Genomic DNA, 27,925 nt, shown 5'->3' with positions numbered 1-27,925 from the left:
CCCAGTAGCACCTTACTGACTAACAAGATTTCTGGGATATAAGCATCTAAGAGTCAATACTCTCTTTGTCAAATAAGGGGGGGCGGGGAGGAGGGACTGATACCAGTTTCCTACTTTGGGAAGCAAAGAGAATTTCTATCCTCCAAACAGGAGAGTGAGCCATCCACAGGTGTACACACCCTGTTGTTGCCTTTGCCCATGTTATGGCAGCACCAAGGCTGCTGCGCTCTTACTCTGACTTTCTCTCCCCTTCTCAATTGTAAGGAGAACACTGAGGTGATTGAAGAGACAGACTTAACGTTCAGGAGCAGAATTAGAAAGAAATAGTTATAAGTAGCAGATAGAGGGAGGCTTTTAACAGAGATCCTCTAAAAATATGCGTTCCTCTTCTAGACAGGAAATTATCTGAACAGTAGGGTAATCTCCAGCGCTGGAGAAAGAAAGGTGGAAGTTAAGACGTGCCCCCTGGACTGATTGGCAGAAGTCATCTATGCTAAGAATGCCCTCCTCCTCACAGTGGGGAATGGGAGCAATTTCATCCAAGATCTCCTCTTCACTCTGGGGTAGTACAGTTTCTTGTATTTCACATGATTGTTCACAAGGCTCCTTGGCCTCCAGCATCAGCTATTCATAGATCAGAAGAACCTCTAAGGGAAGGGAAAGCTGAGAGCCCTTATGGTCATGGTTCACAGGATCTAACCCATTAAGTTTTGTTTACAGACAGTATGTAGGCTAGCAGTATATTTGTCACATAGGTATACTTCAAACTGACTTATACTAATGCCCCATTATGCTTTGGTATTTTTCAAGAATTTGGTGACCAAACTACCATTAGACTACCGAGTTTAGTATGACCTATTAAGCCCCCCTCCACACAAAAATCATACTAGATCTATGTTTATAAAACTTTCTATGAACTGTGATGGTGGATAGATAGCATAACCTGAGGTGGGCTCTAGTAGGGCCCACTGCCACTGACCCTCAGCCCACATATCTTCTTCGCCAACTGGCTGCCTCTGTGCCCTTCCCTCACCCAACTGCTTAAAAGTGCTCTACCTGCTGTGCTTCTGGCTACCTGAGCTGCCCAATACTGGCAGGGAAGAGGATGTGGATGGTGCAAGCAGTGCATCTAATGGTCACAGCAGCAGCATTCCCAGCTGGGCACACCACACTGAGGAAAGGGAATGCGGGTGGCTGTTGCTGTGGGATTAATAGTGAGTGGTCAGGGGAAGGATGCACAGGCAGGTGGAAGATAGGGAACCTTCATGGATATGGATGGGGCAGGAAGGGAGATGTGAGCAGGAGTTTTGGTGGTAGGCAGAGGAGGGGGGAGGGGAATCCAGAGCATTCTCTGTTCAAGACTCCTCGAAACCTGGAACCTCTCATTTACAGTATGCATATATCAATCCCAATTAATGTAACAAATCTGGCTTCATTAACTTACTTCTTTGAGCGAATTCATTTTTGCACTGAAGTGTGGTGATTTCAACATACGCAATAAGATGTCTAACCGTAAGTCATCCACTACTGTTGCTAAGTCAGGCTGGAAACGCATACAAAGGAGCTTGATGGCAGATAAAAGTTCAGGGATACTGACCAGCCTCTGTGAAATATATAAATGAGGAATGCTTGGTAAAAGGACCAAAACACACATGGTACATGGCTACCAAAAACACACATGGAACATGGCTAAAGATGTTTCTGGAAGAGGTCAAATAATTACTTTCTCAGCAAGTATGAACAGTACTGACAATGTTTTATTTAAGTATTTATCTATAGCTGCTTAAAGAAATGTGCAATTTTGTATAGCCACTGGAAAAAACAAGCAAAGATCAAAGCAGACAAGAAATCAAACTGTTTTTCTTTGCTCTGTTTCTACAACCTGAACTGGTTCCAAGGAGATATTATTAGCCCCACTGGGGTAAAGATACAGCCAGCAGAGTTTTCATACATCTTATATTCAAATAGCAAAGTCAGTCAAATCTGAGGATACTTAAATCTGGTGACTGGCGCTGTATACAGACAAGACAGACCTTTCTACAAACCAGAAAAGGGCACCCAGTTTGCAGAAAAATATACATTGGGGAGGTTTAAAAAAGTCAAAAATGAAAAGAACAAGCACCTGAAGTTTTAAGCAATGGATTCCCTCAGTGGCTGCTGCTAAGCAACTACAGCATTCCAGATTTTGTTCTTTCAGTAAAAGGAAGGGCCCTTTACAGGTCTAATTTGGCCTTTGTGGGTGAACTTATTGGGATCAGAGGTGGCTTGGGTTCCCAGCTCCAGGTTGGGCAATTCCTGGAAATTTTGTAATTGAGTCTGAGGAAGATAGGATGGCCTTAGTCAAATATAATGCCATAGAGTCCACCCTCCAATGCAACCATTTTCCAATGCACCCTCCAATGCAACCACCCTCCAATGCAACCAGATGGATCTCTGGAGTTCAGTTGTAATTCTTAGAGATAACATCTGAAAGCTGGCAGTCCTAGGCCTGACAGCAACCTCTATGTGCCTAGATACCACCTGGCTTGCATGACTCAATTAATATGGCTGCTTGCTACTCTTCAATAGCAGCCACTCTGAAAGCCTGTGTGGTATAGCAGTTAAAGATTTAGAGAAGGGTCTGGGAGACCCAGGTTAGAATCTCCATTTTGCTGGGGAAGGTTGCTGGGAGATTTTGGACCAGTCGCACACTTTCAACCTACCCTACCTCATAAGGCTGCTATACAGATTAAAAGGAAGAAAGGAGAAAAATGTAAGCTGCTTTGGTCCCCACTATGGAGAAAGATGGCCTGCTAATGAAGTAAATAAATAATAAATGTAGCTGAAGATAGAAGGCAGATAAAAGGTAGGTTGATGAATGGTTAAGAATAAGGCAGGAGAGGATATGGGGGTTGCCAAGAGAAAGGAAAGAGGAAATAGTGTGGGGAGGGAGACACAGGGGAAAGTGCAGTTCCACCCCAAAAGCTCTCGAGGGTTTCCTTTGATGCAAGTGTGCCTGGTCCATTGGCTAGCACCATGGTGGCGAACCTTTGGCACTCCAGATGTTATGGACTACAACTCCCATCAACCCCTGCCAGCATGCCATGCTGGCAGGGGCTGATGGGAATTGTAGTCCATAACATCTGGAGTGCCAAAGGTTCGCCACCACTAGCACCATGCAACAGTCACAGTTTTCCTAGGTAGAGAGTCTGCTGGGGGTGGGGGCAGGAAAACTTAAGACAGAGGGGCAGATAAAGCAGGTTGGCTGTTGGGTGGGAGATAAGGTTGCCAACACCAGGTTAGGGAATTCCTAGAGATTTGGGGGAGTGAAGTATGGGGAGGGTGGGGTTTGAGGAGAGGAGGGACCTCAGAGGGGTACAATTTCATAAATGCCAGCCTCCAAAACTGCCATTTCCTCCAGGGAAACTAGAGTTATCAACCCCCAGGTGGGGGCTGCACATCATTCAGAATTATAACAGCTCTTCAGGTGACAGAGGTATGTTCCCCTGGAGAAAATGGCGGACTCTATGGCATTATACCCTGCTGAGGTTGCTCCTCCACCCCACCCACAAACCTCACCCTCCCAAGGCTCAACCCCAAATCTCCTGGAATTTTCCAATCTGGAGCTGGCAACTTCATGGAGGAACTGATCTCTGTAATTGGGAGATTTGTTGTAATTCTTGTTGTAATTGTTGTTGTAATACACTAGTAGATTTCTAGGCCTCACCTGGAGTTGGCAACAATAGAAGGGGAGAAGGAAACTGGAAAAGGCGAGTACCTACAGTGGCTTTCAGGAAAGGTAAGTAGGAAATAGTAAGGAAGAGGCAAATGAGATGCCTCTGGCAAGTCCTTGCCACTTCCTTGCCACTCTAGTGGGCAAACAGAAGAATCATAGGATTATCATGAGCGAGGAAAGAGCTAAAATGTTTTCCCATGTAATTCCAAAATTAGGTTCTTACAAAACTGGTAGGGGCTCCAAACTCAGAACTCCCAAAATGTCCAGCTTCACCCTATGTGACAATTCCAATTCCAACATATGTAGACCAATACAGTGACAAATATAAGATGTTGGAAGTCTAACTACCAATAAAATCTTTAGACAGCTTAAGCTATAAAATATTAGAATGTGGTGAAAGAAGAATGTAGGTGTTTAATTGCTGCAGATATAGACCAAATTGATGAAAAAAATGAAACAATGATCTACAGACACTGCACTTGATCTCATTAACAGGAAACCCTCCCGATATTAAGCATTTCATCTCTCATGAATACAAGCACTACACCACACATTAGTTCAGTGATAGAGTAAGTTGAGGCAAAATGGTACAAAAGCAAATGAAACCACAAAAGTATACTTAAATTGTACTGAAAGGTCTTGATTGTATTTTGTAAATTAAGTTCTACCTTGTCTTTCAGGTCCTTTTCCTCTACATTCTGTACATATTTAATCATGTTATGAATTACTGGATCCAGCATTGGCTGTCAAATGAGAAAACAATAATTCAATGTTACAGAGAAAACAGAATTACCCAAGATTTTTTTAAACCCATGGACTGTTTTTCAGTTTTGTAAACACAGAACATACTACCAGAAACTTGGGGCAAATCCAAACAGTTGAATATAGACTTTACAAAACTGCAACCCCACCCCCACGCTTCTAGAGGACTGGTAATATTACACAATCAACATGGCAAGAAGGCCTCCAATCAGAAATCAAAACCCATTAACTCCCCTTTTTCACTAACAGACATGTTTCCCACTTGTGCACAGAGCTGTTTGGATCGTGGCCTGAAGCTAACATTCAGTTACTTAAGACAAGCTATGTGCAACTTTAAACAGATGAAAATCAGCTTGTGGTAAGAACATCGGAAATATGTAAGCAACACACGTGATATAATACACGTAATTAAATAAATTAGGTCATAATGGTATGCCATTTTACCTGAAGTTATATCTATACAAACTGATTGGTGCTCTTCTTGTTAGCATAATTTTTAATATGAACTACACATGCAGCACAGTACCCCACTTGCAATTTTTATTTGTTTTTTTGCTGTCAAATCACATTTGACTTCTGGCAACGCCGGTGGGGTTTTCAAGGTTTATAAGATCTGACGAGATCAGCCTAGCCTGGGCTATCCAGGTTAAGGTCCTGTTTACAATAAGCCTTGTTAAAACAAGATTCTAAACTGTGGCTGCAGTTCTTAAAGAATCGAAGGATGACAACTGTTCATTACCTGTACTACTGAGGAATTGAGATACTCTGCACAAACCCCCAAAGGCTGAACCAGTGAAGAAACTGCCTGGAAAAGAAAAAGGAAGAGTAGGTATTTCAGAGTACACAAGATAGACATAAGGCCAATCTGACCTCTGAGGAACATACAGTATAGAAAAATGACATCTGCTAAAATTGGACTTATGACCATGGCCAGACAGTAGATGCAATTCATGGGTGAGGTTAGTGCGGAAACCTTTTCACAATGGCAACTGAGAGGTACATTTATAGTGATAGCAATGCTCTTTTTGGGAAACACACTGTTTCATCCAGTACCTGTCAGTGAGGACAGGGATACTACTTCAATACCAACTAGAAGAAGCACTGGACTACAACAAGGTTAATAAAACAGAGAAAGATAACTAGAAATTTAACTTACCCCAAGTTCAATATCTTCTGAATGTAATTTAGACTGAATTGCCAAAAACCCACCTAACTCTGCAAACTAAATAAACAAAATTAAATTATGAAAAAGTCTCTAAGTATACTGAAATATTCCAGCAAGCAACATATTATTTCTAGCTCATATGCCTAAAAGCAGTCTGAGAGGGACAATATGAATATATACATATTTAGTTCATACAGTCCATCATGGCAAAATTGATCACAAAGGCATGCTGAGTCTAACACCTTCACCACAGCAACAGGAAAAGAGAAAGTCAACTCATGCATAAGATGACAAAAAGAGACAGATGTATCTCTGAAATGTATTTATTAGCCATTTACATTTGAAATGCAACTATACTGTTGAAACAAACATCAAGCACCTTGGAAACTAAATATCACCAGGTTAAAGAGAGAGGTGAGAGGAAAGAATGGAGACGCTTGTACATATGAGAATGCTAAAATGTGCAGAACTTTATGATGGTTTTATCCAAATCCTACATTCAAGGTTTTAAATATACCAGCAAGAAGGAGCCAGTGTACAGAGGCAGTATCGAATTAAAATGGTTAAACAAATCTGAAAGGAGCCTTTATCTGAAGCAATTACCTTATCTCTATATATTTATCATTCTACAGCATGTTTGTTCCCCTGCTCTATAAGGATACCAAACAAATCATACAAAACTCAGACACAAAATGTGCATTTAAGCATATGGACACAGATTCAGGAATCTATGCACAGGATTCTACACAGTCATACAAGAATAGTAATGATAATTACCTCACTCCAGGGACAAAATCATTCATGTGCATAGGTGCTCAGACCATGAAACACCCTTCCCCAAATACATTTAATTAGCTTCCTATTATTTTATGTATATGGCACCAAGCTCTTTATTTTATTTAGTTAAAAGTATTTATAATCTGCTTTGTGAATCACAGGTCAGCTTTGAACCTTTTTTGCAGCTTAACCCTTCCTTGACTTTGGGCCCTCATTTTCTTCTATATTCCTTGAATGACCTCTTCAAACCCCTTGGCTACCCAAGCACCTCCTGTGCCAATCTGATACTTGTCATTGCTACTCCCCTGTATACTGTGCTAGAGAACTCTGAATCTTGTGTCTGACAGAGCCTTTGACTACTTAACCTTCATACCCAACTGAAACCTAGTTCTAACTTCATCAGCTAACATTTCATCCTCCTCTGTTTTCTTTACTTCACTATGCAAGTTCTTTGAGGGTAGAGGCTAGTCTGTCGTTGAAACTATGTAAAGTACCATGTGTAGCTGTTAGCTCAGCTTGAGGAAAACATTTTTACATCCACCTACCCTGTTCACCAAGTCCACTAGCCAGCCATGTGGTTCCTAGACAATTGAGAAGTTAATAAATTAATAACATTTTCTCAAGGTAACCCCATATGATACTGATATTTTAATCTATCTACATTTGTGCAATTTTAAATCTGGAATGTTACTGGTCAATCACCGTAAATAAATCTGTTGTTGATGTTTTAATCAGAAGCATTTCATTGAGGAAACTACACTACTTCATGCACAGCCTCTTGAAATCAAAGCCAAGTGTTCGCAGAATGTTCGGATGTTCCCATGAACACCATCTACTTACCATCACTACCAATCATCCATTATAATGTGTTATGGCAACATAATAAGGCTTTGAGTCTGCTGATTCAGAAGCAGATATATTTTAACAACCTAGCAGAAAAGAGGGCTGTTTTAACATTCTTTGCGCTGATAAAAAGAAGCAGTAGCTGGATATATGGAAACCAAAATGGTAAAGTTCTATGAAAAAAATGTAGTAACACAAAAAGTCAAGGAAATCATAGCACTTTCACTCTACCACTACTGAGATCTGAGTTAAACATTCTGTCAGGATGGCTTTGACATGCTGAGACCATTACTAACACATAACTGTAAGTCCTGGATTTTTGCTTACCTATTAGTTTAATTACAAAACTATCAGACATAATGTAGTAGCAAAGTCTATTAGTCAGAGGATGAACCAAAGGTGAAGATGAACCAACAACAGAATTGACCCATAGGCTGAACCAAAAACAAAAGATGAACCAACAACAGAATTGACCCATAGGCTCAATTCAGATATAACACAAGGCCATGACTGGTGCTAAAGACAGCACATCATAGACCAGTATCTAAGAACCAAATGTGCTACAGGCAAACCACGGTTTAGAGCTGTTTCCTGACCATCTCTCAGTCTCATACGTGCACTCCCATTTTCATGGCATAGCAGCTTTTGGAAGTGAAGCATTAACCGTAACGATGGTTTTATTTATATGGACTTCTTACAAACTCAAAGATAGCACAAACTGTGGTTTCTGATTTGCTGGCCAAATACAAATGAAGACTTGTCAATCTGAATATCACACAAACTCTCATAACTACAATCTGCCATTCTTCCTGAACCAAAGTAAAACTAATATCACTACACCAAGTCCAGGTGAGACACACACATTATACAGTTGCTTCAAAGCAACAGAAATTTCATATTACTTCATAGTAAGAGATACGAAGTATACAGACCTTTTGGAAAGTAGAAATGGGGGAGACAGCATACATGTTTCCTTCACCAAATACTTCTGCCCAGTTTCTTTGGCACACTTTCATTCGGTTTTTGAAATGATACTCATTGTCAGGATTAAGAGCCTGGAGTAAACAGGAACAAACACAAAGGAACAGAATTAGCATTGTAGAACATACCATTTTTGATAATGATTTATACTGTTCACCCTTCAAGGCAAAAATGAGAAATGATTAAAAGAGGACAGGGACATTTATTTATCTATTTATTGAATTTATAGCCCACCCCTTCCATCGTAGCTGGCCTCCCTCCTTCCCTCCCCTTTTACTTATTTGCCTATATTTTACCTTCTTTTTATTCCCATCCTTTGCCTTATTGAGGGTACCCTGTTGTTCCTCCATTCCCTTATTCCCTCTCTAACTGGTTATTGTTTAAGGGTGCCACTAGAATTTTGATACTGAATGATAAATGTAAAATCCTCAGAGCCAGTGTGGTATAGTGTTTAAGAGCAGGTGCACTCTAAACTGGGGAACTGGGTTTGATTCCCCGTTCTGCCACTTGAGCTGTGGAGGCTTATCTGGTGAATCAGATTAGCTTGTGCACTCCAGCTGGGTGACCTTGGGCTAGTCACAGTTCTTCAGAGCTCTCTCAGCCCCACCCAACTCACAGGGTGTTTGTTGTGGAGGGGGGAAGGGAAAGGGGATTGTAAGCCCCTTTGAGTCTTCTACAGAAGAGAAAGGGGGGGATATAAATCCAAACTCCTCTTCTTCTTCTAAATGAAGTGATATTGTTGTTGGAACTTGTTGTGAATTGCTCTGAGCCTGCCTTGGTCTGGAAAGGGCGGGATAGAAGTCAAAATAAATAAATAAATAAAATAATTCTTGTTTGTTACTTAGCTAATAAACAATGATTTCCAATTCTGACATCCCTTTATACCATAGTTAAGCTTGATGTCTAACTTGTGTACTCGTGTACAGAAGGCCATTGCGTTCACATCCTACATGTGAGCTCCCAAAGGCACCTGGTGGGCCACTGCGAGTAGCAGAGAGCTGGACTAGATGGACTTTGGTCTGATCCAGCTGGCTTGTTCTTATGTTCTTACTCTGGATATATTCCAGACACTTCATTCCCACAGGGTATCTAAGACAACTAAATATTAACTTCAACCACTGTCTTGACCTAAACAGTTTCAGGGGGACAAATTGAATAATTACTATACCATAGTAAGTACAGCAAGGAGACCAACAGGAATGGGGTCTTGCTTTATTCTCTCAGCAGCCAGATCTACCAGCAGCATCAACATGTTGTAGATTCCCTCATGAATTTCAGTACCCCATTTATGGACAGCACTTGATGTCAATAACTGCAAAGGAACACAGTATATTAAAATGACAAGGATCTACAGAAAAAAAAGGGTTGGCCTCAGTCATTCAATTATTTTTAGAGCTTTTCTAGCAACTCTAGCATTCAGGCCTGAAACTTATTAAAAGCAGCATTTCCTCCTCTTTTAAAGAATGTTTGTTTTTAGCCATAGGATACTCAGAAAAAGCAAAATCTCAATAAGCGAGGTATAAACCAGTAAGGTATGAGCCAGTGGTCCTGAAAAGAAAATCTTCACTCTGGATTTCACTTCCCCATCTCCTGTCCTTCTCTTTACAGGCTCAGAGAAGGACAGGAGAAATACTATTTTTGCCTTTCTGCTGTTGCAATAAATGATTACTACCCTGCAAGAAATAACAAAATGCCTGGGATATTCACCATGCAAAAGACGAAACAAATGTAGCTCTTACTGTGCAATTCTGAAGAGTAAGAAAAACAAAATAGGAGAATTTATCACATACATTAGTGCATCAGCAGAACTCAACAACTGTTTAACTCTTAAAAGCTAAATGAAGGATATTTAAGATCACTAATCTTCCTAATTATTATGTAAGCCATGGATAAGTTAATCATCATTCTTCATCTCCATCTGAACCCTCATCTCTACCTATTACAATGACTGAGACTTCTGTCAGAATGAGACATTTTATCAGCTGGACACTATCTGTTCTCCAAGTCAGACCAGTTTAAAATTGTACTTTTTCTTCAACCCACCTTTTTAAAAGCTTCAGGCATACATCTATCCATAAACCTCCTGCAGTTCTCATCAGAATCAGAAAGTCCTGATTTAAAAGTGAAAAGAAAAGTAAGAAATTAGGATGCTGACAAGCATTTTTTAAAAACAATGGGATAAAATTTCAGCACTTTTACCATTTGGAAGGCTACCCATGGCAGCCCCATTTAGCAAGATGCTTTGGTGGATATGGTTAGTAATAAGAGAAAAGAAATTCTAATAAGTGATGGGTTAGATCTGTGGTGACAAACCTATGGCACTCTAGATGTTCATGGACTACAATTTCCATCAGCCCCTGCCAGAATGGCCAATTGGCTGATGGGAATTGTAGTCCACGAACATCTGGAGTGCCACAAGTTTGCCAGCACAGGGTTAGATCCAGTCAACCTGTGCACTCAAACTCACCTAATTTCCCTTTTTACTACAGACACCATCCTACATGACTTTTGTCCAAGCAGATCCCATGATCAGTAGCATAGTCTTTTTAATTGTCAAAAGGGATCCCTTTCTCCACTTTTCACTAGTGGAAAAGCTGGTTGGAACAGACCATATATTTGTAATAAACAATGATGGGCATGTCTTTTAGAAAGGTGGTTTAAGCATTTTAATAAATGCATTTAGTAAATAAGACAGCAGCTGTGATTCTGCCTGGATATCCATGGGTACAAAGGAGAGAGGATTTGTCTGTGATGAAGTTGTCCAAAATGCCCCTGAAATTCTGCTTCTGGAGGCTGTGAGGGGAAATTAGAGGTCTCTTGGGGTGGGGGGGTTGCCTTCCCTTGCACGTGCATATTTTTAATGCTTTAACATTGAAGCAACATGTCTGCTAACTTTGCAAGGGGAAATAAATAAAACGGTCCATTGGTACTCACCCTGAAGGGGCCTTCTCCTGGATGGCGATGAGGGCATCTTGGATGGGTGATTTCCAACCTATACTCATGGAGGCACTATACTCAATGATGTCACTTCCTGTGATGGGTTGGACTCTCTCTCCTCGATCCCCAGAATCCGATTGGCTTAGCAGTAGAGTAAAGTAGAGATCTCGGATAACAGGATTAGTGACAACAACATAGAATTATAACACAGAACATGAATAATAAACCTATTTGAACTCCAAAGAAGACCCTAACTTTTTAACTATAATTCCTAACACTATAAATGATGCTGCAGCCTGCTTGGAGACTATGACCTCAGGGAGGGCCAAGATGCCCTCCATAAGCCATCCAGGAGAAGGCCCCTTCAGGGTGAGTACCAATGGACCGTTCTCCTGGAGGCTGATCTCCGGGCATCTTGGATGGGACCTCTCCGAGCAGTGTCCCCTTTACGGGTGGAGTGTCTAGTCTCCAAATATATGTTCCTAGCACTCTGGTGCCAAAAGGCTGTCTACGTTAGCTGACATGGTGTGTGTAATCTGTAGTGCCTAATAATAGAAGGACGTGACAGAGGACCATGTTGCTGCTCTACATATGTCTTCTAGGGGAATGAGACGCCTAAACGCAGCGTTGGCAGCTGCGGATCTTGTAGAATGATCTGTAATGCCGGGAGGGACCGGAATGTTGGAAGCCTTATACGCCTCGGAGATGCAGCTCTTTAAGGTGTATACAGCTTCAGAGGGCGCCTTGCTTAGACATTCTGGCTCCGGCGTTTGGAGAGAAATTAGATTGATGAAAAGGGACTCAGTCTTTCCACTGATAGAATTCACGATGCGGATAATATGAATGCCTTGAGAGCCCTCCTGATGTCAAGGTGATGCCAGAGTCTTTCCTTGGGATGTGAAGGAGAAGGGCAAAAGGTCGGGATAATGAGCTCCTGTTTGAGATGGAAGGTGGAGGCAACCTTCGGAATGAAGGTCGGGTCTAGACGCATGACCACTCTGTCCTTGTGGAAAATGCATAACTGAGAGTTGATTGAGAGAGCTTGAATTTCTGATATTTCTCCTGGCAGTGGTGATGGCGATGAGAAACAGTAGTTTCATCACGTAACCAAGCGGAGACTGATGGATTGGATGGGCTTTCGAGAAGGGTGAAAGCTTGGTAGAGCTGACAGAACGTGTTAAGCCTCCAGGCTGGGAACCTGTATGAGAACTACACGGAGGGTTGTTGCTGAGAGAGACACCTTTAAGAAATCTTAAAATGTCCGGGTGACTGGTGACTGGTATCTCATGAATTGTAGGCCATACGGTGGCTAGGCCTGCTAGATATCTACATAGCGTTGAGCTCCTGAGGCCCTTCTCGAAGCCGTGCTGAAGAAATAAAAGAATGTCCGAGATGGAAGGACTGAGGGGTTCTATCTTACTCTTTTTGGAGAGCCCCAAAGAAGGCGAACTCCTTTCCAAGAGGGAATTGTAACTATGCGGCGTGTAGTGGATACTCTTCTGGAATCACGATGATGAGGTATGTTCTATAACTGTGCGGGAATAGCACTTTACGCTAGTGCTTGGCGTTCAAAGCCGAGGCAGTCAGACATTAGAACCACCCTGGTTTGGGGTGGACGATGGGAACCTTAGCAATGATAACATGTCTGAGCGTGGGCAATCGAAGCCCCGGTGGAGAAATTGCCAGTTGTAGTATTGGCTGAGAACCACTTGGCCGTCCTGGGCCACCATGGTGCTACTTCAAAATGACTTCGGCTTTCTCTAGCCATATCTTCCTGAGGAGTCTTGGCAGCAGGGGCTGGAGGAATACGCATATAAGAGCTCGCCGGCCAGGGGTGGTTAAAGCGTCCGTTCCCTGGGCCTTTGGATGGAAAGTATCTGGTGAAGAAGCGAAGGCAGTTGGCGTTGGCTGGCTGGCGAACAAGTCAGAGATGGATTTCCCTAACTCTAGAGTCCAGTCTGTGGAAAATGTCGGAGTGTATGTTGCCACTCCGCCCCACCGACTACTGACTGTCGGCTCAGCCAGTGCTGCTTGAGTATTGAGAGTTTCCTTGTATGTGTTCCGCCGACAAGCGATAGGAGATGACTCTCCGCCCGGGGAACAGGATAGCCGTTGCTTCCCGATGAAGCCGGCGGGACCTGGTTACACCACCTGATTGTTGATGTGGGCCTTAAAGCCCGGCAATGTTGTCCGTCCTGACCAGGAAGGTGGCGGTCCTGGAGAAGGGGCTGGAAGTGTTGGAGGGATAGCAGAATGACTCTCATCTCTAGTACATTGATCGGTAGTTTGGCCTGGGTTGTTGACCCAGGCGCCCTGGGCAAAGGTTCTGATATGTAACGGCAGCTCCCCACCCACTGAGGCTGGCGATCGGTGAGAGATCTGCCAGTCTGTGTGGGTAGAGATAAACTTTTTTCCTGGCGAGAGATTCTGTTGATGAGACCACCACCCGAAGGCTGTTCGCGGAGCTCTGTGTGGGAGATCCGTAGGGAGGCGATCCCTCTTCTGCATAGATGTGATACTGATAAAGGTGAAGGAACAATTGTAATGTCCGGGCACTGAGAACCTGCCCCATTGCTTGAAACATCTGTCTACTTGACGAAATGAACAGTCCCATCGGTTTGGCAGAAGCTGCAGAAGAGACTCCTGTTGGCTGGGAAAGGAAGCTGGAAAGTACAAGCTTTTTTTGGATCTTGCGCGATCTTGGCTGGAAGGAATGAACAGAAGCTGATTGAGCAGTGATAATGTCTATTATGTGTACCTAGGTGTTCCATCCGTCTCGGCGGGTTGAGGGAGCTCTTCTGCAAGAAGTTTGCAAAAACCAAAAAGCCGTGTTGTGCGAAGTGTGGTCATGGCGATGTTCAGGTCCTGAAGTGCTTGTTCTCTTGAACTTCGAGCAGCACAAGGATACTCGTCCAGAATGCGGGTGGATGTGAATCCCCGTTCCGTAGAACCATGATGGGTGCTAGGAGTACCTTCGAGAAAACTTCAGGGGTCGCGGTATGGCAAGTCCAAAGCGGAAGGGATTTGTACTGGAAGTGGTCTGGTCCCCACCCGTGAACTGACGAAAGCGTCTGTGCAAAAGGGGTTGATCCGAATGCTGGAAGTGGAGGCCTCCGTGAAGATCAGTGATGTGAGGTAATCGTCTGGGTGAAGAGGCCTCCACGATGGATCGGAGGGTTTCCATCTTGAAGCGGCGCGAGGCGAGAATGTGTCTGTTCACATACTCGAAGATTTAAGATGAGCTCTCAATCTCCGTTCCAGCTTGGGAAGCGGTGAAGAAGTGTGAATAAACACCTCAGGAACGTTCCGAGGTGGGTACCAGCTCGATGGCCTGAATTTTGAGCAGGTGTTGCACTGCCTCTTCGGTTCTTTTTAGCTTGTCCAGATTGCATTGAGATGGGTAGACTTCGAAATCGGGACCTTGGGAGGCTGGAGAATTCTAGAAGGTAACCTGAGGTGACGACTTCCCTGGTCCACTGGTCGGCGTGGTCAGCTTCCTGTCCACTGGTGGTGAAAATGTTGAGAAGGCTGACCCCCGACTGGGATCCGGGCATAGTCCAGGGTCTGGAGAGTTCTATTGGGTTGAAACTGCTTAGCTCCTCTGCCCTGTTGGCGATTGTAGGGAGACGAAAAGGAACTGGAGAAAGGTGTTGTGTCTTAGCCGAATTGTTGTTGTTGGGAGACTGCGGCTGTTTAGTGGAAATAGCGTTTGCCGTCCCTATGGGTGCGATGGGAGGAGTCGCGTTGAGATCCCGGAAGGAAGGTAGATGCGGCTTGAAGGATGAAGCTTGATCAGATCTGACGAACTTAGGCATGGTCTTCTTGTTTCCTTTGGTCTCAACTAGGACGGCGTCTAGTTCTTTTCCGAAGAGTCTTGATCCGTGGTAATTGAATGTGGAAACAACCTGTTTGGAATGAAAGTCGGCTGACCATGCTCTCAAGCCCAAGCCTGTCTTCTAATCACAGTGCCAAGGGCCAGGGCCCGAGAGACTAGCGTGAGTGCATCAAATGTGGAGTCTGCCCAATAATATACTGCTGACAAAATCCTTTCTATTCCTTCGCGTAGGCCCTGGGCTTCTGGAGGGATCATGAGAAGTAGACGACGCAGCCACACGATGGTGGCTCTAGCCATGTAGTGGAAAGAGGGGCTAGAGGCTCCTGATGGATAAGGCTAATCTGTCGTGAATTCTTTTTAAAGAAGACCTCTGCTCCTGCGGTCCATAGGGTCCTTCAGGGTCCCTTCCTCCTAAGATCCTTGGTGACAAGGCCCCTGATTGAGAGCCACTACTGGGGCATCAACTGAAGTGGGGTCTTGATGATGTCATGGATGTGCTCTGGTAAAACATAGAGACTTTTAAAGATGAAGGGCAACCTTTTATTAAGGCATTTCTAGATTAAGCCATTCCCTTTTAATTCTTCTCTCAAAGAATTCAGGGAGAGGGAAGGCTGCGGCAGTGTCCTCTGACTGAGGAAACATTCCCTTCTTCCCCTTAGGGACCCCTTTAACTGTCTTTTTGGAAGTGGAGGGGCCCTCGGGGTCCTCTGCGTCTGGTGTATCTTGCAGTTCGAGGGCAGAGATTGCCTTTGCCATGAGCTGGGCAAAGGTCCTCTTTTTTGAAAACTTTATACACTGTTTGCTTATCCCTCCCTCCTGGAGGTTCCTCTGGAGTCAGAGAAATGGTCTGAAGTTTCCTCTATCTCCCTTACGCTGGCACCTTCCTCCTCAGGGAGGTTTAGGGGATCCCTATGACTGGTGTGGGGAGGACTTAGTGACCTAAAGGAGGAACTGGAGTGATGACTATGCCTATGTGACCTTTTGGATTGGGAAAGGCGCTTTTCCCTGCGTCTAGCTTTTTTATTTTTATCATGCTGGGCTATTTCTTCCCTCATGGTCTTTCTAAAGATGCCCATCAGAGCCTCTGGGGAAGTATTCGCCCAGGGAAGTGGTTCTGGGAGGCTAGAGGCAGAGGCAGACTGGGAAGGGCCCTCCCTCTCCTTTCCCCCACGATCTTGCCTGGTAATGGAGATGGGGGAGGAGCCCTCAGAAGCTGGAGCCAGCGCGTCGTCCTCGGCTGCACCATCATGGCGTCCCGCCCCCTCGGAGTCGGCCCGCTCTCCCCGCGCCTCGCCTGGCGCGCAAAACGGCTCCGGTCGTCGTTGCTCGTCGTGGGGACTTGTGGGAGCTCCACCAGCCACGTCCCGGAGAGGGACGCTGGTGCTCCGTTGCAGCCGACGTTGCTCCTCTGCGCTAGGCTCCCGGCGCGCTTTTTTCTCGGCCGGGGCTTTCGCGCCTTTTTTGCAGGCTGTTTTTGCCGCGTTTTTGGAGGGAGCCTTGGATTGTTCCTGGCTGGCTCCGGCGACGGCGGGCTCTTGCAAACCCCTGCGGGTTGCTGCCCTGGTGCCCTCCGCTGCTGACTTCCCAAAGGAGTCAGGGGGAGGGGGGAGAAGGAGCGGGCGTAGCTATGTTGCTCTGCCATTAGCCCTCAGGAGAGAGGCTTAAATACGGAGGCAGAGTCTGTAAAGCCGGGGGGGGGGGGAATTTAGCCAGGCAATAGCACACAGGGAGACAAAAACAGGGAAGACACAAAAAACTCACGAAGAGACAATGTGGAGAAGAAGAAGTGAATAAATGAAGGTCTAGGGCTTGGAGTCCTAACAAGCACTGCACTCCCTGCTCAGGCAGGAACGATTCTGGGGATCGAGGAGAGAGAGTCCAACCCATCACAGGAAGTGACATCATTTAGTCCTGCCTCCCTGAGTATAGGTTGGAAATCACCCATCCAAGATGCCCGAGATCGCCTCCAGGAGAACTGCAAGTAGCCGCACATCAAAGCCAGAATCTAAGGAATCATGACAATAGTTCCCAGAGAATAATACTGCTTCTCTTAACCATCATGAACTGAGCCATTTCAAAAATATTTTTGAGATACAGCACAGGGAGTCTGATGTTCAAAGAAAAAAAAGACACATTCCACAGGAGTACGGTAAGTCATGAAACATGCTGGAGAGCATAAATTCAGGGTTACCACCTTCGTCATCACCACAACAAAAAGCCAACACCCCCAATTTCCCATAATTCCATTATTGCTTTCAAAAGATTTAACTGATAATTTGAGCCAGTAATGAAAATAGCTGGTTAAGGATTTAATTCATCTATCACTACTGAATGGCGTATAATTAGTATGTAAACAAGCAATGGAGAGAACTCCACGCACAAGTGTTTTTATGTCATACAGCATAACATATTCTGATGTGAAATGATAAGTCTGTACCTCTTGTAATAATCATTGAAAGACACTACAATGAAATCACTACTGAAAATACTAGGTGTCATAATGAAATTTCTAGGAACCATGGGAATCTAGGATTTGACTACCCCTGACAGAGTGGTTGAACACCAAACCCTTGCGTCTCACTTCAGCAACGAAACTGTTCTTATAATGCAGCACTTCTCAAATTTTTCCACCTGAGCTACACCACTTTCTAAATGTATATCACATTTCAGGATATAGTTGCAACAGCAACATTTAAGGACTGGCTGATTAGCAATAAATTTGTATTTGCTGTAATATAATAAAGGGCCTCTATGTCCAGAGTTTTGCACCCTCAATCACTTGCAAGTTGCAACTGCAGTGTATCCCAGCAAAAACTCGAGAGTCCACACATTCCAAAGCACACGTATCTCACACGCACTAGACCAGTGGTTCTCAACCTTCCTAATGTCGTGACCCTTTAATACAGTTCCTCATGTTGTGGTGACCCCCAACCCTAACATTTATCCATTTTACAGATGGAGAACATTGATGCAAAGAGTCTTAGGCGACCCCTGTGAAAGGATTGTTCAACCCCAAAGGGGTCCCAACCCCCAGGTTGAGAACCACTGCACTAGACTTAAGTGCAAACCACACCCCACTGCAAGTACTCTCTACTGTCTACGGTTGGAACAGAGTGCACACCCCACTGCAAGTACTCTCTACTCTCTACGGTTGGAACAGAGTGCACGCACAACAATACAGAAGTTCAGCCATGATGTTTTCATCTCACTGGCATTCCAGCCAGCAGTGCAATAAGTTAAACTCACTTTTCTCACATGACAAGCCCTCTATAGGGAATGCCCCCCCTCACAATACTACCTGAAAGACTGTATCGACCTGTAAGATTACTTACTACCTGAGCAATTTGTGCTCAAGCCCATTAGGGCTGTTCCAGAATACACAACAAGCAATGTAGTAAATCAAACATGTTGAGAATATGTGGAATGCCTTTCCTTTGCTCTCCAGGAATTACAGCCTATCACTATATGTTTAATATATGTACTCAAGTACAGAAAGACCTCAGGGCAAACTGATTTCCATGTACATGATCCCCATCATCCTTGTCTGTATAAAAGCATAATCCATTTATCTTTTAACAACATAACAGACAGCTGGAGAACAGGCTGCTGCTCCCTGCCACATTAGCTTCTACTCTGCTTTCTCCCATCTAACCCTTCCCTCAACTTTCCTTGCCCATCCTGTATCAGAGTCAACCATTCTGCATACAATCCCCATTCACCCGCCTCCCCAGTGCTAACTCTTAACCTTTTCCTCCCAAATAAAAACAATTATCTACATACATGAGCATTTAGAAGTCTCAAGCATACAGTTGCAAGGTTGCAAACTGTCCATGAAAACTTACAAACAAAACTTTATCCACCTAATGCAAGTGCCATTATTTCCATTTCAAAGAAACACAACTGCAAGCCTTGCCTAAGTTACTCTAGTTTTTGCTGCAATAAAATGGCTACACTTCTAAATAGTCTCTAGCAGGCTTCCTGAACACAGACGTATCAAAATTGAAAAACAGACTGTTTCTTCCATAGTGCTGCTTTCTCAGGCCAGCCAGCTCATGTAATATTTTTCCTAAGGGCTAAATCTATGTCACTTTTCACAAATCCTAAACAGAACTATCCACTGACTTAAAATGAACTTTTTATAGGTCACTAAAAGAAAACAGAAGAATAGACAGAACAGAAAAAACAGTGCTGAAAACAAGACTTTCAAGTTGATGTTTACTAAAAAATAACAATTTCATTAAAAACCTGCTTGAAGCATTTATGACAGAAACAAGAAGCCAACTTTGTACTAGCCAAAGCAATTACTGTTCATTTCCCTTCAATATATGAAAGTGAATATCAAAAATTATAAAGCAAGAAATAAACATTTTCCATATGTTTCTGTTTACTTTAAAAGAGTTAACTTACCCAGCCTTGCTAGATAGGTAGATGCGATTAGACACTTGCCAAGGGACTCTTCCCTCTTATATGGGATGGACCAATGATCTGTTAATACTCTGCTTTCCAACTCATAAAGGTTTGTTGTGGGAAATTCAATACTGTCTCCTGAGCAATTCCCATTCTCATCACTTTTCTGTTAAAAAAAAGAAGTTACATATGAAAAAGTTACCTTTAGCAGTCTAGTTAACAACTATCAGAGGCATATTCATGCCTGAAAAGCAGCTATTTTTCGGGAAAATAGCTAATATACAGTCAGTATTCCAGTTTTCAAACCAAAACTTGTAACCTACAGTTTTTGCGCTTTCTTCACATTTCCACTGAGCAAAAAAATGAGAGGATACCGGGAAAATGCCTAGCACTGACACATTCCCTCCCATTCTGTTTTTTTATGTTGCTGAATTGGAAAATGTGACAAATGGTGGTGGGTTGAACAACTATTAATGTACCCCATAAATCTAACAATGGATACAGAATAGCATGATAATCCAGATTAGTGTCGCTAATCCCCAACAGCAGATACAGGTATGTAAAACAGCCTTGAAGAAAGTCAAAGGAAATAAGATGCCCACTGCTCTGCTTGATAAGTCAGATTCCCCCAGGATCCAACAGGCTAACTGTCCTTTTATCAGAAGGAAAAAGTAAGGCAAACAGATGTGAAATCCCGAAAAGAGCCAGAAGAATGTGGAAAGAAATATTTTTCTATTCCTCCCCACAAACGTTTTAAATTTTTCCCTTAAAAAATTGAAAAATCTAGGCAATACTGAAAAAAGTATTAATTTTTTTCTTTGAAATGAACAAAATATTTTACAGACATTTTAGTCAAAACATGAAAAATGAAGATTTTTTATATTAGTCTATAGCATTAAATAATGATACTCCTGTGTATACTGTGTATACTGTTCATCTGCTAAATGAGTATTTCCGCTACACTACGCATAAGAGTATCATATATGCATATAGACTGAGATATAGAAAATATCCAGCTTAACTATATTATTTAACATGATTATCCTTGAACCTATGAGTTCTATTAATCTATATGACAGAAGTACTTACTGCTTGGCGCAGTTGGTAAAAGCATAGAATTGAAATATTTATTTTCATAATACTGTCTTTGCAATAATCACATCTACAACCACAAGCCCACCGTGTCAGAAAGAAGTCCTGGCCTCAGTGATCCCACTGGAAAGTCTTAACATTTTATATGATACCTTCCACTGAACAGGACACCAGTGGCTGCTGCGATCAGGCTCTGGAAATTGTTGCAATAGAACCTAATGTACTTTGAAAACTTCTCTGCTGTTATATTTATATAAAGTTATTATCTAATGAAACCAAGGACGTAGGTAAGGGGGGGTTCACGGGTTCAACCTTTCCATTACATGTCTGGCTTGCTTGAGCCCTCTCTACCTGGAGACGGAGCTCTGCCCCCTGCTTCCACCCTGGCCCCCCACCCCACCTGGCTGACAGTCCTTTCTGCTCTCCCCTCCAGGGAGACCACAGGAGACTGCTGTCCCCGGCCTCGGACAGCTGTTTTTTAAGCACTGAGACCAGGGGGCGGGGTTCAATGGGTGGGGGCATGGCCCCTGGGGTGGGGCCATGCCTCCCCAAGCCCCACCCCCAGCCTCAGTGCTTATAAAAGGCTGGGACAGCAGTCTCTTCTGGCTTCCCCAGAGGGGAGGGCAGAAGGGACTGCTGACTACTGGCTGTGGGGGGGGGGCAGGGCAGAAGAGACTGCCATCCCCAGCCTTGGAGAGCTGTTTTTATAAGCATACGTGGGGCGTGGCTTGGAGAGGCATGGCCCCGCCCCCAGGGGTGAGGGGGCATGGCCCCGCCCTATAAGCCTTGCCCCCGAATCCACCCCATAAAATATATATATACCTACGTCACTGAGAAACTGTTGACTGTTAAATTACAAGCAAAGGAATTTCAATTATAGGCACAGATCTACCAGGCAGAAGTGGTACTTTACAGAGATGGCATAAGCAGTTGGGGAAGAAAATAGAATGTTATCCCATAACTCTCCACACGGCTCACTCCTCCCACTTATATTGAAGTATGATGATGCAATCAATCCCATGGAGTCATTTCATAAGTCGGAAAAAGTCAGAAATAAACTTGAGGATCAATTCCCCATGCTTTTTCTTTAATCTTCCTCCTTCTGCTATCCAAGTTATGTGCTATAGGGAGGGGGGAAGTGTTAAAAATGTCTCCCTGTTTTATACAAGATGGATGGTTAAAAGTTGCCCACTGTCCCAGTTTAAGATTTAGCCTTTTCAAAAAGTGCCAATAGGATGCAAACTGGTATCAGCTACATATTTAACAATAAAACCCCCACAGGCACATACCTACTATAAAAACACTGAAACCATGACTCACTGTACACGACTAGTCACCGGACAGTTTATTTTTTCATCAGTGTGTAGGAGGAGTCAAAATTCTGTGACTTAGCAGTCATGGGTTCCATTTCCCAGTACTAGCATACCAATTTCAATTATTGCGTCATTTCCTGATCTAATAACAACCATCACGGTAATAAAAACTTAACATTTATAAAATAATGCTTCCCATTTTTGTGACTGCACATTATAAACACAGAGACAGCAAACAATTATCTAGAAAAAACATCCAGAAGGAAGAAGCAGATGGAATATGAAATAATAGAATTTGATCATTTCAAGATAATACTAGAAACAAAACTGTCATTACAGAACTACATCTATGAGAGTGCCCAACAATGCAATATGAAAAGCTAGCAATTAAGGTCAATAACCTTAGTTGAGGTGCACCCTAGGTCACCAGAACCTTGTCCATATCGACAAAAGTTTCTTGTACTCCTAACTGGACGTTTGAGCCAGTTTTGGAACCCATATTTTTTCTGAGTCAAAATGGTGGTATCAAAAACAAATCCATATTCTCCTCCTCAGCTTTTGCCACCCTTCTCCCTATTAATTGAAGAAGTCGGAATGCATAATACAGCTTGCCTGTCCATTGCATTTGGAAAGCTATTGATCCTGGATCTAATGATTTTAGATCTATCTCTGCCATCGAACAAAACTGAAGTGCTTTGGCATTTTGCCTAGTGGCAAACAGGTCCACCTGTGGACTTCCCCATTTCTGAAAGAGTCTTTTCACAAAGAGCTCCCTGAGTTCCCACTTATGATTCACTGACAACACTCTGCTTAACTGATCTGCTCTGGGGTTCGTGTTCTTGCAATATGGATGGCCTGTAGATGTACCCCATTGCATATAGCCCATTCCCACACAGCAGCCTCTAATGTTAACATCTTGAAGCCTGTTCTCCCTGGAAGCCTGTTCTCCCCATGAATAAATATTTAGTAGCAGACCATTTAATCAGTGAACTACAAATCATCTGGGTGTAGTCAGCTTCTTAAAAGCTCAGTGAATGTTAAATTTAAAGACATTAAGGAACCAAAGATATAGTGTGTCATAAAAAGTCTGATGAATGGGCAAACCGCCATGGCCAAAGCCCAAAAGCCCAAAAGACACTGAATAGCCCTGTCTTCCTGATAACAGTGCCCCATAAATTTTTGTACCATCAAAATGATCCTATCTGCCCTCTCTTTTGGCAAAAATGCCTTGTGCAGAACAGCATTCAGTTCTTCCCCAATAAACTGCACCTGAGCTGAGTCCAGTTTGGACTTCTTCCAATTAATAAACAATCTCAACTGATCACACAGCTCCACTACAGGACAAATATCACTGTGCAGCTGCTCCTCTGAAGAGGCCACTAATGACCAGTCATTCAAATGTGGATACACTGTGCAGCCTTGCAGTCTTTAATAAGCTGTAACAGGAGTCAAACATTTAGTAAACATTTGTGGAGTAGCAGCTAAACCAAATGGTAACACTATACATTGATTTACTTTCCATCATATTTAAAACCTTGCCTGATCTGTGTGGATGAATACTCAACATGAAATCAATCACACCACACCACAAAGAACACCTTAATAATTACAACAAATTGCAAGGTAGTCAAACCATATGAAATTTTGATACAAATAAATATTTGTTTAACCCATGCAAATCTAAAATTGGATGGTTACCCCATCCTTTTTTTCAACCAGAAAGAATCTGGAAAAAAACACCCTTTGGGATCATCTGGAAAGGAGCCGCATCCAGAGTTCCCTTAACCAAAAGGGTCTGAACTTCTTCAGCTAGCTGAGGTAAATAATTATCAACAGCAGGGCTAATGCAGATGGCAACAATTTAAATTCTAACTTATAACCTACTCTAACAATTTGCAGAACCCAAGCATTTTGAGTGATTTCCTGCCAGGACTCACAATAAGTAGACAATCTCCCTGAAAAAAGAGGTTCTGTTCCTCCATGCTTGGTACTGACTTAGGCCTTTGACTCAATTGTTGTTGAAAAGCTGATGACATCAGAAATTGAAGCAAGTTTTGCAGCAATGCAGACAACATTGAGACAAATGGAGTCTTCCTTTCTCCGAACCTGGATGGTTCCATCTTTGGTTCCATCCTCGGTTCCACTTCACCTTCCAATAGCGATCACTGGCAAAGAGAGAACACTGATAGTGTTCAAGGCAACGAAAGCATTTCCTCAGGCTTCTCATCTGGGAATCTGAACTTGGTTGGCCAACTTCTCCCTATGTTTGATCTCTGGCATATCTGTCCAAACCACTACACAGAGCCGAAGGTGACCTAGGTCAGGTCTGAGTTTTCTCTGGATCCAACTTCGAACCTAATGGAACTGACTCTGCAGATCTCACTGACAGCAACCTCACTGACACTTTGCCTCTGAACTCTTTGAGGGGGCATTGACAGCTGACAAGGTCTTCTCCCATAACATGGCTTTCTACTTCGAAGTCCTATCAAAATAAATTGCTGGCAGGTCTTGCATGCTGCAACATTATGACCTTCTTCCAAACATAGTAGACAGAGAGAATGGTCATCCATCCAGGCCATCGTAGCCCATACTGTGTACACATCTTAAATAAACTCTGCTGAGCCATATTTGCCCCCTACTACCCACTGCCTCAGCTAAGGAGTGGAGAGGATTAGAATAAAGCAATTTTCTCAACAATAAACAGTACATTTGAAAAAATGAAGCTCAGTAAGACCTCTCCCCATAGTGCTGAAGAAGGAATTTTGGGGGGGGGGGGGTTCCATGAGCTCAATGGCTGTAAGAGCACTCTCTGATGCAAGAAGCTCAAAACTTCACTGTTGCTGGCCTGCATCTGAACAGTTCTGATGGGGGGATGCACAGAAGACTGATGATGAATATAGTTTCTGATCAATTTTATGGCAATTATTTAACGGAAAGTAAACCACACTGCTGTTTCTTAGGACTCTTATTTGTGGGAGAGGCACAACTGAAATATACAGAATACTTATCAAGTCTAAATTCATTTTGCTGCTCTAACATAAAAGTAATTATCTGTAACTTAGTCAAATATATACAATTGTATAATTTGTATATTTATGGAATTTAAAAATGATGCCTTACTTTTGTACAAGTAAGCTTGTGAACATATTCAATAATAGAGAGTGGATAAGGAAAAATGGGCCCTCCATCATCACATGCATTAATAAATGCAAGCAGCAGAAAGTCTATTGAAGAAAGAATACCTTGTGGAGCTGAGTGAAAACATTTCCTTTTCTGATCTGACCAAGCTATTGATAATTTGCAAAAAGCGTCTTTCCTCCCCACCCTCACCTCAAATACACAGATATAGGATGGGTGACACCTGGCTTGACAACACTACATGCAAAAGGGATCTGGGAGTCTCAGTAGGCCACAAACACAAAAGTCAGAAGTGTTATGTGGTGGCCAAGAAAACTAGTGTAATTCTGGGCTGTATCAATAGGAGTTTAGAGTCTAGATCGAGGGATGTAATTGTACCTCTCTATTCTGCACTGGTTAGACCTCATCTGGAATATTGGGTACAGTTCTGGGCACTGCAATTCAAGAAGGATATTGACAAGCTGGAACAGGTCCAGAGGAGGGTGACCAAAATGGTAAAAGGTCTGGAATCCATGCCCTACGAGGAGAGACTTAGGGAGCTGGGTATGTTTAATTTGATGAAGAGAAGGCTAAGAGGTGACATGATAGCCATGTTTAGGTATTTGAAGGGATGTCATGTTGATGAGGGAGCAAACTTGTTTTCTGCTGCTGCTCCAGTAGGACCAGGAGTAATGCATTCCAGGTGATGGAAAAGAGATTCCACCTAAACATCAGGATAAACTTCCTGACAGTAAGGAACGCACTACCTCGGAGTGTGGTGGAGTCTCCTTCTTTGGAGGTTTTTAAAGAGAGGCTGGATGGCCATCTGTCAGGAGTGCTTTGATTATGTGTTCCTGCATTGCAGGGGGCTGGACTTGATGGCCCTTGGGGTCTCTTCCAACTGTATGATTCTATGATTCTTCCTACAAACACTTTCATTATTTTCTTGGCTTGGTTTGTTTCCATGTTTTCTTCCTGGATTGGTACGATATAATCACAGAATGCATAACACAGTACACCTGCATGTTCTAGGATTGGCTGTCCTGACATATGTGCTTGTTCCTGCTATAAATATTATTGGGTGTGCACAGTTCATGAATACGATGTCATACACCATTATACACAATACGTTGAATCACATGATTTTGTTGGAGAAGCAACAGGCTATATTTCTCTAACTATATGAGATATATCAATATTTTATCGTAGAACTGTACAATCACAAAGATACCACTTTTCAGTGTCAACTAAATCCTACAGTATCAACTCAATACCTTTGCTTTGCCATCAAGCTGCAGCTGACTTGTGGCAACCCGGTAGAGTTTTCAAGGCAAGAGATGTTTAGAGGTGGCTTGCCTAGACTATCCATGTCAAATGATTATTGATAATGTTTTCCCATGATTTAAATGGAAGAAATGTCATGGTTTATTTCTACCAGGCAATAGTTTCTGTAAAGATACTGCCACAAAACTGAGTCCACTAAAATATCTGTACTCTTCATCCACAGAATTAATGTCCTGACACTCACAAGTACCTGACCTGACAGATTTATACATTGTTACAAAATTAAGTGTGGATACAGTTTAAATTACAACTTCTTATATTCCCTGAAGCATTTCTATCTTTGGACATTTCAAAATTTGAACATTCATCCAGTCAACTTTGGATACTGATAAAAAAAAGCAAGTAATCCATGATGAAACAGTAAAGTACAAGCTTCAATTGAACTTATTCGTACCAAAAATTCAGGACTTGAGGGGTGGGGGTGGCTGGGGGGGATGAATGTCTAAACCGTACAAATAAAAGCTACAAAAGGTTAGATCCTCCCAAGTCTTTTCTCACAAGAGGCTACTGTTCTTAATCGAAAGGCATTCCAAATGATTTGCTGGCAATTTCTGTTTAGCCCCATTTTCCCTGAGTATTTCACTTCCGTATTAAACAACTCTAATTGAATAGCACTTCTGACTGGGAAGATGACCAGAAGCCGCCTCTGCTGAATGTTATCTGAAAGACACTTCCTGCCCAGCTGAGACATTTGTTCCATGTACAAACTGCCTCCCACCTCCTTCAACGCTAAACATTTCGATACCATCAACTGTTAATTGTTATTTACAATTGTTATTTGCTTCAGTAAGCAGCAAACTATTTCTTGCTGGATTTGGAAATCCATAAAAACTGGAAATCAATATGACACTGTACCAAAGGGTGGAAGTATTATTAATTCTTTTCTTCAGTGCGATTTAAGAGTTTTCGGCAGTGAAAAAAAGTTAAATGCCATATCGTTCAAAAGCTCAGGTGAAAGACAAATGGTTAAGTTTCAGAAAGATCTCTTCTTTTATGGCAATAAATATAGATGATGGAAGTTAGGAAGCAATTAGAATACTAATTGTTAGTATTACTATCAGAATACATAGAATGGGGATCCTAATTACAGCTCATCCCCAAATATTTTACTGCAAAAAACTGTTTTATACTAAAGTTCCCAAAGGAAGCCATATTGTACAATTTCCACAGAAACTTCACCTGTCAGATACATCACTCCAATGGCCATTTTTTGCATTTTTTAAAAATTAAAGACCAATAGAAACTTGCCAAGATATTTTACTTTGGATTTAAGTGCTATTTGTTTCAACAGCTGAATTCAGAACATATTAATCATTCTCTTAATTAGAGTGTTTTAAAATAACATTATTGTTTTACTGATTATAGACTGCACCCAACTACTTTGATCAGTGTGGATCCTTCCTCAAGAGGAACAGGCTTTTTGTCCATTATCTGTAAGCTATCTGGAAAACCTTCTGGTGGAGAGTTAAGGTATAAAGAAATAAATTGGACCAAACTGTAAGTCATAATCTAAGGGGGAAAACTAAGCATAAAGGTCAGGAGTAAGTAGCAATAGGCACATAAACTTTAGGTTACATACCAGGGACTATATCAGGGACTCCAGCTGCATTCACTGATTGGCTGGTATCAAGACTGGT

General features: G+C 42.6%; 1 protein-coding gene across 1 annotated transcript in view; it reads right to left on the bottom strand.

Moving 5' to 3' along the window:
- USP24 (ubiquitin specific peptidase 24) overlaps positions 1–27,925 on the bottom strand; it is a 115,234-nt gene that overhangs the window by 73,564 nt on the left and 13,745 nt on the right. Inside the window, exons 2-10 of the mRNA XM_048495840.1 lie at positions 19,423–19,588; positions 10,287–10,354; positions 9,412–9,555; positions 8,195–8,317; positions 6,965–7,000; positions 5,634–5,699; positions 5,217–5,282; positions 4,384–4,458; positions 1,445–1,603 (exon numbers count right to left, since the gene is read on the bottom strand). Of these exons, the coding sequence (XP_048351797.1) occupies positions 1,445–1,603; positions 4,384–4,458; positions 5,217–5,282; positions 5,634–5,699; positions 6,965–7,000; positions 8,195–8,317; positions 9,412–9,555; positions 10,287–10,354; positions 19,423–19,588 (903 nt within the window). The remainder of the gene's footprint in view (positions 1–1,444; positions 1,604–4,383; positions 4,459–5,216; positions 5,283–5,633; positions 5,700–6,964; positions 7,001–8,194; positions 8,318–9,411; positions 9,556–10,286; positions 10,355–19,422; positions 19,589–27,925) is intronic.

Source organism: Sphaerodactylus townsendi, linkage group LG05 (assembly GCF_021028975.2).
Source record: "Sphaerodactylus townsendi isolate TG3544 linkage group LG05, MPM_Stown_v2.3, whole genome shotgun sequence".
NCBI lineage: Eukaryota > Metazoa > Chordata > Lepidosauria > Squamata > Sphaerodactylidae > Sphaerodactylus > Sphaerodactylus townsendi.
The sequence above is the reverse complement of the archived record's forward strand: the minus strand, read 5'-3'. Positions and strand labels throughout refer to the sequence as shown.